Genomic DNA, 19284 nt, shown 5'->3' with positions numbered 1-19284 from the left:
AAAAATGCTTTTGATTTTAAGATGCTTCCAAATTTGAAAATGTTAAAATGTGGAAAAATTACCTTAAAAATCTTTTTTAATTGTGGAGACATACATATAACATAAAATTTGCCATCTTAATCATTTATTTTTAATTTTTTTTAAAGATTTTATTTTTTCCTTTTTCCCCCTAAAGCCCCCCAGTACATAGTTGTATATTTTTCGTTGTGGGTCCCTCTAGTTGTGGCATGTGGGATGCTTCCTCAGCGTGGTTTGATGAGCAGTGCCATGTCCGTGCCCAGGATTCAAACCAACGAAACACTGGGCCGCCTGCAGCGGAGCGCACGAACTTAACCACTTGGCCACAGGGCCAGCCCCTCATCTTAATCATTTTTTAAGTGTACAATACACTAACAGTGTTGTGCAACCAATCTCCAGAACTCTTTTGATCTTGTAAACTAAGAGATACCTTTTAATTATTTTTATTTTTATCTTGAAGATTAGCCCTGAGCTAACATCCACCACCAATCCTCCTCTTTTTGCTGAGGAAGATTGACCCTGAATTGACATCCGTGCCCATCTTCCTCTACTTTATATGTGGGACATCTGCCACAGCATGGCTTGACGAGCATTGCGTAGGTCCGTGCCCAGGATCCAAACTGGCAAGCCCTGGGCTGCTGAAGTAGAATGTGCGAATTTAACTGCTACACCACTGGCCAGGCCCCCAAAACATACCTTTAAAATAAAAAATATATTAGTAAATTTAGCAGCATGTATCAGAGACCCAAATTAAAAGTGACTTAAATATGATGGAAGTTTATTTTACTCTCATGTCAAGTCCAGAGGCATGGTATCTCTGCAGTCATCTCAGGCTTTTCCTAGTTTTCTACTAGTCTTTAAAACTTGGCCTTCAACTTCATGATACAAAATGGAGTTCAGTGATCCTAACCACATTTGAAGCAGCAGAATTAAGGAAGGAGTAAAGGGGCACATCCTCTCTCTTTAAGGACATTCCCAAAATTGCACACATCACTTTTTCTTACATCATATTGGCCAGAACTTAGTAACCTGGCCTTATCTAGCTGCAAGGGAAATAAAATCTTCTTTCTACACAGCCATGTGCTAGCTAAAAATTGGGAATTCTATTACTCTAGAAGAGGAGAGTGGATATTGGGGATAACTAATATTCTCTGCAAAAATACTCGTTAAATTTTGTATTGTATAAAACTTGAATAATATAGGTCAGATCTTTTAATTTCCTTTTTGGAGTTAGTAACTATAATCAGCAGGGGTCACTGTTGAGCGAGTATTTCTTTCCTATTTCCTTTGTTCAGCCTGTCATTTCTCATCCAGATCCTGGATTTAAAGCCTCTTGAATTGGTTTCCTGGGTCTTGTTTGTGTGCTATGCATTAAAATTTATCATGTTAGTAAACTAATCTTTAAAATGTGCCAAAGATTTAAAAGCTGATCAGGCTAAAATAGCAAGAAATCTTTCTCACTATTCAGGAACTCTATTAGATGATGTAATTATAATTTATAAGAAGTGGTTTCAAAGTTATATTTCTCAGGTATGTAATTTACAGAAAAAAATTATAGTTTTATACAAATCAACAATCAACGGTAATGCATGACAAACCAAATCACTTAGATTTTTAAAAACCTGAATATTTAAGAATGTCCCTAGAAGACAGGGCTATTGCAGTGTCTGTTTACTTGTTTAGGGGATGATGTCCTACCTTGAAACACATAATAGAGAACAACCTGTTTGCTCTCATGTTTTTCCCCTGACTACATCCTTGTAATTGTTTGTGGATAGGTTACAAAAATACATAATGATATATTTCTGTGTTAATATAAGATGAAATTACCTAAGAATGTCAAACCTTTTAACAGTCACTTCCTCTACAGCGATTGTATCTAAAATCCTTCGCAAATTTATTGTAATTCATTATAGCCTGGATCTAATTGGTTTTGACACCTTGTATATTTTGCATGAGAAACCTAGAGTTTGGTTCAGCTGAAATGGTAAAATATCTAAAACGTATATTCTGTTGCTTCTGTGAAATATTTGTTTTACAAACAATACCATGAACTGGAGCAGAAGTCATTTCGGGTTTCTAGAAAACATCTAAAATTATTGTGTGTCTACCTCTAGGGTTATTTTCTAAGCTCCATTGCTCTGTCACTTCAAATAATAAAATATTCTGATTATCTGTTAGAACTGTAATTTCTTGAGTCCTAAGAGTCTCAGTCTACTTTATCTGGTTCACTGGTTCTCAGACTTCAGGAAACAACAGCATCACCTGGAGGGCTTGTTAAAATACAGATGGCCCCTCATTCCCTCTGCCTCCCCTCCACCTCCAGTTTCTGATTCTGTAGGTCTGGGGTATAGCCCAGGAGTTTGCATTTCTAACAAGGTCCTGGTTGATGCTGATACTGCTGGTCAAGTGACCACAGTTTGTGAACCACTAATTTTTTGTTTTTTATGCTGAGGAAGATTAGCCCTGAGCTAATATCCGTGCCAGTCTTCCTCTGTTTTGTGTGTGGATCACCACGACAGCATGGCTGATGAGTGGTGTAGTTCTTTGTCTGGGATCTGAACCCACAAACCCAAGCCACTGAAGCAGAACACACCTAATTTAACCACTGCACCACAGAGCCAGTCCCTGAACCACTGATCTTATTCTTTCTTGCAAACTTGGAGTAGGGTGCATATGTGCAGAAGGAAAGGGAGGCATATATAAATCTAGATAGATGTCCTCTACACGTGGTGTTTCCCAAATCCTCCCCAGAACACTATTCCTTTTTCTCTTCACGTACCTTCATGTTCCCACAGAGACAACAGCATTCAGTCTGCATAGACTGAAACAAGGAAAGGAATTAGCTGCTAGGTATGATTTTTGTTCCCTTATAATCTATAGTTGTAGAAGACATGTGAACAACATGTAGCAGGTTTATACTTTTTATTGAATTACTGTGTGTATTCAGGTGAGCACAGTACCTTACTAGGTGAGATATGTGGCATTTACTTTGAGCAGACAAGATAAAGAACTTACCATTTCTAATATAAAAATGGTTATCTTTTACTTTTTGTGATTTGAGTTTGGCATAGTATAGTAGATTGAGTGTTTACTGATATTATTCTGTACTTACAAACCTCACTTTTTCCAAAGATCTCAAGTTTAAGATATATGTTGTGGGGGCCAACCCTGTGGCCGAGTGGTTAAGTTCACGTTCTCTGCTTCGGCAGCCCAAGGTTTTGCCGTTTCGGATCCTGGGCGTCAACTGAGGTGGCATCCCACATGCCACAGCCAGAAGGACCCACAACTAAAAATACACAACTGTGTACCAGGGGGTTTTGGGGAGAAAAAGGAAAAATAAAATCTTTAAAAAAAAAAAAGATATATGTTGTGTGCAAACTCTGAAAAGTGTCCCAGGTCTCAATTTTTGGATACTTTATCTTTGCAAGGCATTGTTATTTATGTCATCAACCCTTGATAATTTAGCTTTTTAATACTTAACTCTTGCATGCATTCTTTCCTACAAGTGTACCCAGAGAAGAATGATCATAATGGTTTAGCATCTTAGAAACCATGTCATTTGAGAAAAACTTAAGCTTGTGTAGGAGGAGATGTGATGGCTTCATTTTGAAAGACTGCCTTATAGAAGAGGGATATGATTTCTTTTTTAATAGCTTCCACTAATGGGTAGAAATTGTAGGGAAGCAGATTATTTTTTGATGTCAGATAATTTCCTAAAACATGTAATTGTCAGGCAATAGCATTACTTCCCTTTTAAGTAGTCTGCTTGCTGCACTAAAACTTGGTGGATGATCCTACTTTCCATCACCAAGTCCTTTTGCTTCTTTAAAAATCATTCTTTTCTCCACTTTTGTTTTCATTTTCACCTCCCTCTCCCCCGTAATCTGACAGAGACCTGTGTCATCTTTTACTTGAACTATAATTTCAGTATATTCTTATCTCCTTGCTACCAGTGCAGAGTTTGATTTCTTTAGGTTTGTCTTCTCTACAGAGTGCTTTTAAATTTCTAGCCTGGTATATAAGTTTCTTTCATGACCTAATCCCACCATCCACTTAACTGTTCATTTATTAGATTTATTGAGTTTCTACCACGTATCAGGTTCTGTGCTCAATCCTGGAAATACGATGGCAAACATGAAAGGCGTGGTCTCTGCCCTCACAGAGCTGTCCATTTACCTGGAAGGTAGGTTATTATAGTTAGAAAATGTTACAAGTAATTACTCTTTAGATATCTGAGATTGAGGGGGAAGTACATTCCGTCCACTACTTCCCTGCCCTTCTACTTCCCCTGCGTTACTTCTTCTACTTTGAATCATGAAATGCCAGGACCTTCATGTATGACTCCAAGATTTTATACATCTTATCTCCTCTTTTTTCTCTAACTTCTGGCCGTCCTTTAAGACCCAGTTTAGATAACACCTTTGGGCAGAATTAGTTGTTTCATCCTTTGCTATCATATACCTCTTGTCATTTATCTCTAATAGTAGTAAAGTATTTGCTTATTTCTGTGTACTTCATTGTACAGCAAGAAGCATACAGTTAACGTCTTCTTTTCTTAGTATCTCATTGCCTGGAACAGGGCCTGATGTTGACAGGGTGTTCAGTAAATGTTCATTGCATGAAGTCAAAAGGCATCTCTGTAATACTTAGAAGCAGGCACTGAACGTGTTTCTCTCAGCTTCGGTGACGTCTATTTGCCATTTTTGCTGTGCTTTTTACTGGGTATAGATATGTAGTTTTTTTATGTAGGGTACTAGACAAGCTTACAGTTATGATCTCCTTTGTGGGAAAAATGGTGGCTCTGTTTAAAAGTATCCATTGTGAGTTGTTTGGTTAGTTTGTTAAATGATCATTTGTGTGTATCAAGAATGCATATGCTGGTGGGTATGAAGCATTATTAATGGTTTTCTGCATGATATATAAAATTCAGAAGAGAATGTTCCCTATTCTAGGTTTCTGAGCACCTCCTTGAACAAGTAAATATGAGTTAGATTTTGGGGAATCACCTTATCTTAATGGCATTTTTAAACTGTCACTCTGTAGTAATGTGATTTTAAGCAAGTAAACCTTTTGTCAGTTCCCATATATGTAAAAATGAAGAAATGCATGAAAAACACTTAAAACAGTACCTGGCACATAATTTCATCCTTCTGACCACTATTAGTTCATTTTTTCTAAAGAGAGGGAGCAAATTAAATGTCTCAAAGATGTTTTTCAGCCTGAAGAGTCTTAGAAAATATGACTGGCTTGTAATATCTACTATATTTATTCACCTCTCTCCTACGAGGATTGCCTCTAAACTGTTGAGTTGAATATAGTAAAATGTTAAGTCACACTTGACACAATGATTTTATTTTTGCAGATGTTCTCAAATAGTGATGAAGCTGTAATCAATAAAAAACTTCCCAAAGAACTCCTATTACGGTAAGTCTGACTGCTAATTTTATGTTGTTGTTTTTTGTGTATATAGTATTTCCCTGTTTAAAAATTTTTAGACTTGTTCCTTATTTTCATACATGTATGGTCCAGATTATCTGAGTTTGTAAATTTATTGATTCGTTTGCTAAACAGTCTTACTCTATATTTTCTTAGATATGAATCAGATTTTGAATGTTTGATTTAGTAACAATTTTCTCCTACCCAATTTGTACCTATAGTATATGATTTTGTTAACTAATTTTCCCTTTGCCCTGTTTGTGTATATAGTGTGAAAGAAGTAGTATATTTTTACTTATTTTTAATATTTTTAATATTTTACTATTATAAGTAGTACTGATTTTTTTGAAGAGTGATTCTAATCCTTCCCTTCCCCCCACTTCCCATTCCCAATATCAAAATGTGTCTGTGAAGTGACTTATATTTGCAACAAAATATTACATATACTGAGGCAATATGTATGTAATATATATTACATATATTGTATAGAAGAGTTATAACACTTTATTTTAAAGATAAAAGGCAAAAGTTACTTGAAACTCTTTCCTTTCCTGTGTTACACTTATGATTTTACCATCCTTATTTTTAATATGTATAAACTACATTTGGGATCACCCATAACATAAGACACACAGCCCCCAATTTACGTACATCTGACTTAGGCATCAGCTAGGAAGAAGCAGGTGTCAGGGGAGTTATTTTCAGTGCTCATTATTTGGGCATTTAATCATGCCATTCTTTGTTCACTTATGTAGAATATCATGACTGAAAAAGAAAGGTACCTTCACTTTTGTAATTGTTAGAAGTCAATAAGTTATTGTGCTCAGGAACATCTACTTCTTGCTCTTAGCTGCTTCTGCAGTCTAGCCCATAACCAGCCCAATCCCTGTTTCACGATGGAAAATGTCTGCCCTACTGCTGGTAAAGAGTATTCCTGGAATTCCTAAGTATTTGCTTGACTGAGTCCTCCACTATGTTGCAAGATCCTTGCAAGCAGGGACTGTATCCTGTAAATCTTTGTGTAGTACCTTACCCATTGGAGATACTAAGGAAAAATAACTGCATTGAACTTGGAATGGATTTTTCCATGGAAGCAGTGCATACATACATACTGGTTGACTATAGTTGAAATAATAGCAATACACCCTAGACTACCCAGAGCCCTTGGAGAATATATCCTGAATATCTTGAGTAATATCTTGAGTATCCCTCAAATTTCAGCAAAATTTTAACCATCTTAAAGAGAAATATTTTTTAAATCGATTATGTTCTTCACTGTTACCATAAACCTATTACCATACATACTTTAATTTTTTTATAATGCCGTTATTTTGGATATTAAACATTATTTTGTACTAAAGGAATTTGCCTTAAAACTCACTAAGATTTAGAGAAATTATTTGAATCTTTGGTAACTGGCCACGCATTGTTATAGTTTACATTTTGTATTTAATTAGAGTTTTTCTGTTTTTGCCATGAAACCCAAATTCCTTACTATGGCCTGTAAGACCGCTAATGATGTGGCAGGGGAGTAACATGATCTGGTTTATATTTTTCAAGGATTAGTCTTGGTACTATGTGCTGACCAGATTGAGGGATAGGAGTGGAGAGCAGTAAGAAGGCTATTAAAGAAATCTAGGCAAGAGATGGGGGTAACATAGATAACATTTTCTGTAGTTCTTCAGACTGCAGCATTGACTACCCCTGTTCTTTCTAGCTTTAGTCACTGTTTCTTTTTCTTTTCGTTCTTTGACATGTAACACTATATTAGTTTCAGGTGTAAAACAGTGATTTGATATTTGTATGTATTGTGAAATGATCACCACAGTAAGTCTAGTTAATATCCATCACTACACATAGTTATAAAATTTTTTTTCTTGTGATGAGAACTTTTAAGATTTATTCTCTTAGCAACTTTCATATATACAGTACAATACTATTAACTGTAGTCACTATGCTGTACATTACATCCCAGGACTTATTTATTTTATAGCTGGAAGTTTGTACCTTTTGATTACCTTCACCCACCTCACCCCAACCCCCCAACCCCTGCCACTGGCAACTACCAATCTGTTTTCTGTATCTATGAGTTTACTTTTTTGTTGTGGTTTTTTAGATTCCACTTATAAGTGAAATCATACAGTATTTGTCTTTCTCTGTCTGACTTATTTCAAGTAGCATAATGCTCTCAAGGTCCATCCAGGTTGTTGCAAATGGCAAGTTTTTTTCTTTTTTATAGCTGAAATAATATTCCATTGTGTATGTATTCCACGTTTTATTTATCCATTCATTCATTGATGGACACTTACGTTGCTTCCATGTCTTGCCTATTATAAATAATGCTCTAATGAACACAGGAGTGCAGATGTCTTTTAGAGTTAGTGTATTTGTTTCCTTTGGATAAATATCCAGAAGTGGAATTGCTGGATCATATAGTAGTTCTATTTTTAATTTTTTGAGGATCCTTCATACTGTTTTCCTTAGTGGCTACACCAATTTACATTCCCACCAGCAGTGCACAAGGATTTTCTTTTCTCCACATCCTCGCCAACACTTGTTATTTCTTGTCTTTTTGATGATAGCCATGCTAGCGCATGTGAGGTGATATCTCATTGTGATTTGGATTTAGTCACTGTTTCTGACCTCATTCTAGTACATATTGATGAGCTGTCAGATCAGTAGTTGCCAGACAGATGGTACTGCAGGGGAAGCTGAATGTAGAAGAATTCCTGTATCAACCAGCTTTTGCTACCACAAACTCCTAAATCTCAGTGGCTTTTCTGCTTACCTCTACATGAGGTTGGCAGTGGGTCCCCTTGGCATGAGGTTGACAGTGGGTCTGTTGCACTTAGCTTCTCATTCCTGAAAGACTAAAAGAGTAGCCTCTATTTGAGGCTAAGAGTGAGGTGCACAGAGACCAAGCCAGATCACCTAAATGATTTTAAAGCTTCTACTCAGATGTGGCATACATCATGTCCACTTACATTCCATTGCCTAAAGCAAATTACATGTCCAAGCCTAACATTGGTGGAGTTGGGAATTATATAGGAGACAGCGTGTGCGAATATATGTGACTAGTACTGCAATTTACCATATAGACACACACCCATATACGAATCTTCTCTCTTGATTCTGCCTGTCCTCCTCACTCTTCAGCATTGGTTACAGTGAAGAGTTACATAACTATGTGCTAGCACTACCTTTGCCACTTAGCACACTACCATGCCAGGGTTTGTGAGTGGGAAGAAAAGTTAGGAGTATCTGACTCTTTCTCTAGGGTATGGGAAAAAGTAGCCATGAGTTAACGGGTTGGAAAAAGGGGGAGACTGAAGAAGGATGGTATGTGACTAACTTCTCAAGTTGGAACACTGAAGATATTTTTTTCCACAGCAGCATTTTCATGAATGATAATTTGGTTCTAATTTACATGTTTTATATTGGAACTGACCCTTGTGCACATTATGGTTTAAATTGGCTGCTTTCTAAACTAAGCAGGGAGCCTGTATCAACCAGCTATGGATTGTGATATGACTTGATTTCTGTGAGGAAATGAGCTTGAGTTCTCTACTTACTGATGAGAACATATCCCTTTCTAAATTGGAGACAGAGTGAAATTGATATCCTAGGAAGGAAGGAAATTATTTGACACCATAAAACGTACTATTTGTAGATGCATTTAAGTATATAGAATGTGGATTTTGTTAAACCATTAAAGCCAAGTAGGAAAGAGGCTTTCTTGATATCTTGACGTTACACTGAACAGGTAACAGTTGATCAGTGTAAATATCAATAAATTCAAGCTGGGGTGTTTATAATTTATTGAAATTCATTGAATGTGATATTTTCTTAAAAGGTTAAATTTTGTTTAAAGTATATAGGTCATGACTGGAAACAGCAGATGCCCCTGGGAAGGGAAAATTGGGTAATTGGAAGATAGAATAGAAGAAAAACTTACTTTTCATTATGACTTTCTGTATCTTTCTTTTAAGATGTTCTTATTTTTAACTCTTAATTTTGAAATAGTGTCATACTCACAAAAAATTACAAAAATAATACAAAGAATTGGAGAATACCCTTCCCCAAGTATTAATATTTTATGTAAAGAATGCAGTTATCAAAATCAGGAAATTAACATTCATATGGTACTATTAACTAATCTACATGATTAGATGATATTGATAACTGTAAAAAAACTTACTCAAATTACTTAGTTATCCCAGTAATATCGTTTTTCTGGCCTAAGATCCAAACCAGGTTTGTTGTTACATTAAGTTCTCATGCTGCTTAGTTTCCTTTAATCTAGGACAGTTCCTTAGTCTTTCTATATCTTTCATAATCTTGGTATTTTTGAAGCGTATCAGTCAGTTATAGAATGTCCTTCAATTGGGTCTTGTCTGATATTTCATCATGATTAAATTCAGGTTATGCATTTTGGCAAGTATACTGTAAAAATGGTCTTGTGCCCTCCTCCATGTGTCACAACAGGAGGCACATGATGTCAATTTGCTTATTACTGATGATATTAACTTTAATCACTTAGTTAAGATAGTGTCTTTGTTTCTCCACTGTGAAATTATTTTTCTCTTTGTAATTGATAAATATCCTGTGGGGAGATATGTTGAGACTATGTAAGTGTGCTGTTACTCATCTTATTTTTGTCTGCTAATTTTAACATCCATCAATATTACCTGAAGCTGTTACCACTGTCATGTTTGTCAAGATTTTCTGTTTCCATAATGCTTTCTACATTTATTTATTAGAATTCTCCTGTAAGGAAGAGCTTTCCCTTCTGTTCCATTTACTTGTTCAGCTGTTTATAGCAGTATAGACTCATGGATACTTGTTTTATTCTATGAGTTATATTGTTACTTACTTCCTTGTTCTCCCTTTCTGTGTCTTCTCAGTTTGTGTGTGTTTTGAATTTCATACCATGTCTGTGTATTAGCTATTTTAAAAATACAGTTTAATAAATATGATACAATGTTTGGTTAGATTTTAAGTTACATATTACATCATTAGATCCAGCATATATTAACCAACAGGAGAAAAATTGTGTTGTTGGGATGATACTACTTCCTTGTAAATGCAAGGCCACAGCCAGGTTACCAATGAATTAAGCAAGTGTTCTTGTTTCCTCTTAAGTTTTACTTACTTAAACAGACTTACTGATTCTCTTGCTTCCCTTTTGAAACAAAGTTCATTATTAATGCTCTATCAAGATGGAATCTACTGTTTGCATAATGTGAAATTCAGTTAGTAGGATTGATAGTGCTCTCAGAGCAGAACCATATGCATTTATTTAGGAGTACCTTTTGAAAAATGAAGGTCCGTGTTTATAAGACAAAGACTTGTGTATGTTTTCCAAGAGCTACTGCAAAGTGACTTGTTTCTTAAAGATTCCTTCTGAGGATGATATTGATAACTGTAAAAAAAAAAAAAAAAAAGACTGCTTGAGCCCCCACATGTCCTTTTAGCTATAAAACAAAGTGCAGTTTCAGAATGAGGATTATTATTACTTATAAGAATCTGAAATTTTTTCATTATGTTTTCATCTCGTGGGGGTGTTGGGTCATAATTATCATGTAATATCTATATGTGAGTTAGTGAGAAATGAACATTCTGAACTTTGATGGAAAGAGTGAATTGGCTGGGGTTATTTTTTGTCTAAAATAGATGATCATACTGTGTTGGGCGTACCCAAGACTACTCCTCGGGTTTGGTGGTTTACTGGGAAGACACACAGGACTCAGCATATAGTCATACTCATGGCTATGCTTTATCACAGGGAACGAATACAAAGCAAAATTAGCAAAGGGAAAAGGTGCACGTGGCGAAATAGGGAGGAAACCAAGCGTAAGCGTCCAAGAGTCTTTTCCCAGTGGAGTCACACAGGATGTGCTTAAATCCTCTAGCAACAAGTTGTGACAACAAAAGTAAAATATTGTAATATCAAGGAATAGTGGAAACCCTCCCAAAATCCAAGTTCTCAGGTGTCATCCAAGGGCCAACATTGCAGGCAGGCCTTTCTAAGGATAGGCTTGCTACATTAACTCTTTTCTGCACTCATCCATAACATACTCTATTTGAAGAAGCTTACGATGTTGATGATTTCTAGTAGCTTTTCTTTCAGTTTAATTGCCAGGAGTTCAGGGTGAATAGGAGTGTGTGTATGTTTTGAGGTTTTTGTATTTTGTCTTTTGCCTGATGATATACAGAAAATAATGAGTTTGGAAGTTAACTTTGGTTAGTTCTTTTTTTTTCACATTAGTTATTTAAAATATAGTTCATTTCTTCCTCTCTGTTTGTATTCAGTTTTGGGTTTTTCTCTCCATCCTTATTCAATATATTTATTTGTTTGTTTTTAGCAGATAGGTAACTTGGCTGTACCCAACCTGCAAACTTTGTCTCCCCTGTTGTGGGTGGCCCCTGAAATGTAAGTTCAGTTTCTTTACCCTTAGCTGCTTGGGATCTGCCCTGTGCATGCAGTATTCAGAGGTCAGTCAGAGATTTGAACAGAATGTGTACCCCCTCACTCTGGCTCTCTCCTTTCTCCCCTCCCTTTCTATTGCCTGTGGTTGCTCCAAACTCTGTTCTCTGCTTCCTCTTCACAAATTTCTGTCCAAGTTCTAAGGACCCCAAGTATAACATGCTTGTAGGATAAAAACCATTAAAAAACTGGAAAGTCTCTTTTTGTTCCCTCTTCTCCTTTAGTATCTACCTACATTTGGTCACTCTCCAATGCATTCTGCTGGTTGTTTTTTATATTTTGTTTTATATTTGTATTCCTCTGTCTAACCTAAAGAGAGTCTAAATAGTTGTGTCTGGATTTTTTTAAGGGTGTGGTAACTGATTTTCTTCTACCACATTAAAACACTGAATCAAGTAATTTCAGTTATACTGCATTCAGGGAATGACTATAGGCTGTCAGTTTTATACAGCATGTTGAGTGTGCACTAAATCAAGAAAAGTCACACTACAATTATGGAATGCTAGCTAGACTAAATTTAAAGATGATGAAAACTTAGAGCTCTGAAAAAAATTCAGAACTGCATTTCCCAACTGATAATTTATTTTTGTTCTATTTCAAGATCTTTCTAGAGCAAATTTATTCTAAGCGTCTTAACATGTAATAACTGTTTATAATCCTTCAAAAATAGTCATCCTGAGAGAATTCTTTTTAAGTTTTCAGTTATATTCTGCATACTTTTTAGAGGCAGCATTGTTTTATAGGCAATCAAGAACTTAGCAAATATAATCATAAAATCATGAAATTAATATTTTTCATTCAATTCTCCTACAACTATGTCTGTGTTGTCCTTCATGCTATATATGGCTGTTAGCCACATTTTGTCATGAAATATTCATACTGGACATACTGAACAGGGCACTGTCAGAAAGCAGTCTGAGCTTTGTTATTACCATCTGGGTAATAATGAACTATATTAAATAGCCTCTTTTGCTAATATTTATATATGGAATATTTAGAGTCAGACATTGGCAAATAATGCTGTGAGCTCAGCATACTACTTAACCTGTCCTGCTTTTGTTATTGTCTCCAGAAAGGAAGGAATGGAGGGAAACAGGCAGGCAAATATGATACAAAAATACAGATTTAAAAAAAAGAAAGAAAATACAGATATGCTTCCAAAAATTGAGTTTTTAAAATTTTACAAGTAGTTATTAAATATTTTTAATTAAAGTATTTTTTCTTTCTTGCAAAAGAAAAATATATTCTAAGAGTTTATGTACACACACCCGCACATTCACGTTTATATTTATTTCTGTATCTATGTATATTGAAAACTGTGTTCCCACTGATATCTCCAATTCCAATCCAATACTATGTCATTCAGTCTGGTTTTCTCCCTTTCCAGATTTGTAACTCTCTTCCGTGACAGTGAGAAACCTGACTTGCGTTATCCTTAATTTATTTTATTTACTCAGTCTTCCTGATTGTAACCAATCTCACACTGCTGATACTCTCTCTCTCACACAAGGATTCCTTCTTCACCTCATTAGGTTCAGACATCTCATACCAGGACACCCCCTTCCGCTTGTGTGGACACCCTCCTGTCTTGCTTGGCTTCTGAAACCCATGCTGGGTTTCTCCTCCATGTGGATGACCGCCTCACCAGCTCAGCCTCTGACACCCCATGATAGGTCACTGCAGTGTGTGAACACCCTTACTTCTTTCAGGCTCCAGCTCTTGATGCTGAATCACCAACGTGGATGTCCTTCTCAGCCCCCTCAACCTGCGACACCCCATGCCAGCCTGCCCCCTTACCCAGTTTGTTGTCCATTATCTCATGCTAGGCCATTCTCCTCATGGATACTCTCCTTACTCATATAACTCAACATTTCCACTCCTACACTGAAATATAGTGACACAAAAACTTGTACATGAATGTTCATAGCAGCATTATTCATAATAGCCAAAAAGTGGGAACAACCCAAATGTCCATCAACTGAAGAATGGATAAACAAATATGGTATATCCATACGATGGACTATGTTTCAGTCATAAAAAGGAATGAAGTACAGATAGGTACTACAGCGTGAATGTATGATTAAAAACCTGCATGGGCTGGCCCCGTGACCGAGTGGTTAAGTTCCCATGCTCCACTTCAGCAGTGCAGGGTTTTGCTGGTTCAGACCCTGGGCGTGGACATGGCACTGCTTGTCAGGCCATGCTGAGGTGGCGTGCCACAACTAGAAGGACCCACAACTAAAATATACAGCTATGTACTGGGGGGTTTTGGGAGGGGAAAGCAGGAAAAAAAAAACCCAAAACCCAAAACCTGCTAAGTGACAGAAGCCAGACAAAAAGGCACATACTATATTATTCCATTTATATGGACTGTCCAGAACAGACAAATCCATGGAGATTGGGTTGCCAGGGGCTGTGCCAACGGGGGGATAGGGAGTGACTGCTAATGGGTACAGGGTGTCTTTTGAGGGTGTTGAAAATGTTTTGAAATTAAATAATGATGATGGTTGCACAGCATTGTGGATATACTAAAAATCATTGAATTGTACACTTCAGGAGGGTAAATTTTATGATATGTGAATTCTCTCAAATATATATAATTTATATGAATTTTATCTTTAATTTATAGTAAGTATAATTTATAATAAATTTGTAATAAATGTAATAAAATATACAATTACATAGTAAATTTTTATTTATATTATAATTTAAAACAAAAAAATTCTGCCCATATGATAAAAAGCCTGTGCTTCCTTTTATGCTGTTGTGGGCATGTTCATTGATTCTTCAGTCTTATCTCACTCTTTCTGACTCACCTGTATCAAAGGTTTTGTGGACTTTTTCTTTGATACTGGCCCCTCTTCCCTTAGGTGCAATTGGTCTCAAAGATAGCATGAAGGGTAGACTAATTTGTAACTTTTTAAATGAGTGATTTGTATTCCTCTGTCTAGTCTAAAGAGAGTGACCCCCTCCCCTCCCTTTAGGCATTTCTTCATAGCCATTATTTAAATTATTAGTAATTCCCTCTGGTGAACTGAGATTGAAGAGGGAAGTATTTCACTTTTCATACTTTGGGGGTTTAATTTGTTTATTCAACAGAAAACATTGCTGAAGGCAAGGAAAACAAATAGAAGGTTAGTGGAGTAATCTTTATTGGGTGAAAATGATTGCATGAACCCCATGGTAGTGGTAGGTTAGAGAGAAAATGGATTCAATCAAGACATTTTTTTTTTAATGGTGTGCTTTTTGGTGAGACAGATTGGTCCTGAGCTAACATCTGTTTCCAATCTTCCGCTTTTTTTCTTTCCTCCCCAAAACCCCGGTACACAGTTGTTTATCCTAGGTGTAAGTCATTCTAGTTCTTCTATGTGGGATGCAGCCAAACATGGCTTGATGAACAGTGTGTAGGTCCACACTCAGGATCCAAACCAGCGAACCGCAGGCTGCCAAATTGGAGCGCAGGAACTTAACCGTTTGGCCATGGGGCCGGCCCCGAAGAGATTCTTAAGAGTTGGAATTAGCAGTATATTTGCTGATTGATTTTATGTGATGCTAATGGGGGTATTGAGAAGGAGTCAAAGATGATGCCCAAGTTCTTTGCTTTCTACTAAGTGGATGGTGGAAACACTCATTAAGATAAAGAAAAATAGAGGAGGAACAGAGGTAATGGGAGGGAAATAGTGAAAATGAGTTTAATTTTGGTAGTTGTGGATATCCAAGTGAGATGTCAAAGGCAGCTATATATACAGATCTAAAGCTTAGCAGTGTGATATATATACATATATATAGTAACAAAAGCCATGAAAGACTAAGAGACTGTATTATATTATCTCTTTTGGATTTACCAGTACCCATGGGAAATAAGGAAACCAGGAGGAAACACAAAGTCTTTCAGACACTGAAATATAGAGCTTTGGGGACAAAATGTCTTATAGCCTAGTGGCTCTCCCATAGATTGGCAGCCTTTGGGTCAGGTGTCCATCTAGGTTCAGTCAGGTACGATCTTGGTGTCATCACCTGGTGATTGGTGTGGTAGGAACTCTTTAGGAAAGACCTGTGCGTTGCAGATATTGAGGTTTGGCCATATGTCCAGATAATTGTACTCTTATACATTCTCTCTTGGCTTGAACATTCTGTATTAAAGTAGTTGAAGTCTTATGAGTTAGCAATATTTTGTGTATGTCTTAGTCTGATGTATATGTAAATCAATATGTCAGTAAGCCTGGAACCTATTTGATTTTTATTTACTAATTTAATTTGTCTCCAAAGCATTTGAGGTGGTTTAAATCAGGAGCAAATATAATAAATACAAATAAATTATAAGGACCATGAGAAATGTAAAGAAAAGTAGAAAACCAAAGCCAGAAAGGAAACAGATGCACCCTTCTAAGAGCTTACATAGTTGCTATAGATGGGTCTCAAATTTAGCTTTAAACTTATTGGTAGCATAAATGAAATATCATTCTTAACAGAAGAGAAGAGATATACATATTACTCCCTAAAAATGGAGCTCTTCCTAGCACTAGTTTCTAACAGAAATTTCTCAAATGAGAGTCTACTTAGATTTGGTGAATAACTTCCATAGCAAATTCAGTTACAGATTTCATATGGTCAGATTTTGTAGTACTCTTTATAACAGTTAAAAACGAAATAGGGGCCAGCCCTGTGGCCGAGTGGTTGGGTTCGCACTCTCTGCTTCGGCCGCTGGTTCAGATCCTGGGCACAGACATGGCGCTGCTCATCAGGCCATGTTGGGGCGGCTGGAGGGACCCACAGCTGAAGTGTACAACTATGTACTGGGGGTATTTGGGGAGAAAAAGCAATTAAAAAAAAGAGAGATTGGCAACAGTTGTTAGCTCAGGTGCCAATCTTTAAAAAAAATAAAATAAAATAATAAAAATTAAAAACACAAAATAATATCATCTAAAAATGCATGCTTCTGACAGTCCTGTTGACCCAAGGTTGCTTTCAGCTGCAAGTGATTGAAACTTCAACTCAAATTGGCTTAAACCGTAAGGGAGGTTATCTCATATAAAAGGAAATACAGAGATAGATCAGGCTACCTACAACCCAAGGTTAATTGATTTAGGGGATCCTCAGTGTCTTTAGTATTTTCTGTCTGTGTTCTGCCAGAAACAGCATCAGCTTGGTCCTAAAGCTGCTTTTCCTTTTGGACACAGGATGGATGCTATCAAATACTGGATCAGCATGTGTCTTTGTTCACTCTGAGGGCAGAGATGGGCTGGCATTGATACTCCAATAAAGCGTCTTCTTATATCTCCTTAGCCCAAATTGGCTTAGGCCTGAACCAATCACTCTGACAGGTTTAGACTAATTATCATGGATGAAATGGATGTTGGAGAGTCAGTCACTGGTGTCCACCACAGACAGAATGTAGCATACTTAAAGGAATCATGAATGTCCTTCAGATGGTCTTCTACAACTATCACTTCTCTTAGTTGAACTTTTCATAGCATTAGGGTAACGCAAGGACTAGATTTCTTATGAGGTCCCATAGTAGAAATGTTCTTAGTTGTGGGTTGATGATTGATTCCTATACTTCAAACAAGGTAAACAGGTAATAGATTTGTCATCCTTTGATGAAAAGTAAAAAGCCTAACCATGACTTTACCCCAAAAAAGAACTATCTTACTTTCACATTGAATTTATTTCCTTAATTTGAAGTTATTTCCAGCATATAAACAAATGGTTAATGAATTCCTCAAAATTCTATACCACAGATCATAGCTAAGATGATTTGTGCCTAGAAAATGTTCATAGAAGGTGTTATTGCCAGTTGCTCAACATGGTCAAAGAAAACCTCATTAACGTTCCTATACTGCCTCTCGTTTAGAGAGAGAGAACTTCCTAGTCAGCTCAGTCTAGCTAATAATAAAGTAGTAGTCACTTGTACACCTAAGGAACTAAATGTTTTAGTGTGCTACGTGAGATTACCAGATGTGAATAGGTTAGGTTTGCATCATTTCTGCTGAATATAACTTGGTTAAAATAGTAGTTAACTCTAAGTAGCTGGATAACAAGACCAATTGTCTGATATGTCCTCTCCATATTTGTGTCAAAAAGATCATTTCAAAAACACATAGGGAACTTATTTTTCCAATTCCTTATGGGCAGGCATGTGCATCTGCTTTATTTAAGAGCAGTTTTGTATTGAGATTCAAGTTGAAAAGGAAGGAGGAGCCAAAGCACAGCCCTAATTTAAGAGGTTAAAGATTGTCTGATCTTGCAGAGATTGTGTCTGCCAGCTGTTTCACTTAGGAATGTGGAAGATATCATCTTTGTGTTCACATTAATAACCAAGTGTATATAGAGAGCTCTTATAACTTAATCTATAACTTGTTCTTGTCTAAAGAGTCAAAGCTCAAATAAGTCCATGATAGCTACAGGTAAGATACACTGCTTTTAGCAGAGTTCTCCACAAGATCATGGATGATAGCCGTAATGTCATAATCATACCTAAAGTCCTCTTACTTAGAACAGGGGCTTAGTAAACCTACATATGTCATTTGGTAATAAAGACGCTAGCATACAGTTTTAATGAACAAGTCCTGCAAACTGATGGTCTCTTGTGAGGAATAAGAAGCTTGCAATTTTGAAAATGTATAGTTTCTGCCAGAGAGTAGACAAGTATTAGAACTCTAAATTCAGAGCAGGCTTTAACACATCGTGCAGCCAAAGATCTTTAGCTAGTGCCTTAAAAAAAATTTTTTTTTAACAAATAAAATATAAATTACTCGTGAACCCAGCACTTTTTAAAAATATAAAATAATGGGGGCTGGCCCATGGCTGAGTGGTTAAGTTTGCACGCTCCGCTTCGGCCGCTCAGGGTTTCGCCGGTTCGGCTCCTGGGTGCGGACATGACACAGCTCATCAGGCCATGTTGAGGCGGCATCCCACATGCCACAACTAGAAGGATCCACAACTAAGATATACAACTGTGTACTGGGGGATTTAGGGAGAAAAAGCAATAGAAAAAAAAAAAAGGAAGATGATTGGCAACAGTTGTTAGCTCAGGTGCCAATCTTTAGGGGGACAAAAGCGCTAAAATTTAAAAATTTAAAATTTAAAAAAATAAAAATATAAAATAATAAACAAATGACTTCCTTATCCCTGCTATCTCAATACTCCCCCCCAGAAAATCCTGTTCTCCCCCCACAAAGGTAAGATATATGTAGATATATGATATGTACAATATTTACATGCATGTGTTCATGTATACGTATTGTATGTTTTTCAAAAATGAAAACATAAACACTGTTCTGCAACTTGTTTTTGTTTCTGGCATTTAATAATTATTGACGTCTTTGTAGGTCAGTTCT

The 19284-nt window shown here is 36.5% G+C and overlaps 1 protein-coding gene across 4 annotated transcripts in view; it reads left to right on the top strand.

Moving 5' to 3' along the window:
- FBXL20 (F-box and leucine rich repeat protein 20) overlaps window positions 1-19284 on the top strand; it is a 102489-nt gene that overhangs the window by 45492 nt on the left and 37713 nt on the right. For 2 of the 4 annotated variants that reach the window (XM_046675493.1, XM_046675494.1), the window contains exon 2: window positions 5384-5445. In XM_046675493.1, coding sequence (XP_046531449.1) covers window positions 5384-5445 — 62 coding nt within the window. Of the gene's footprint in view, window positions 1-5383; window positions 5446-11822; window positions 11891-19284 lie in introns of those variants that run through there. The other 2 variants (XM_046675495.1, XM_046675497.1) reach the window with 2 other exon arrangements.

Source organism: Equus quagga, chromosome 11 (assembly GCF_021613505.1).
Source record: "Equus quagga isolate Etosha38 chromosome 11, UCLA_HA_Equagga_1.0, whole genome shotgun sequence".
In the NCBI taxonomy this organism is placed as follows: Eukaryota; Metazoa; Chordata; class Mammalia; order Perissodactyla; family Equidae; genus Equus; species Equus quagga.
The sequence above is the reverse complement of the archived record's forward strand: the minus strand, read 5'-3'. Positions and strand labels throughout refer to the sequence as shown.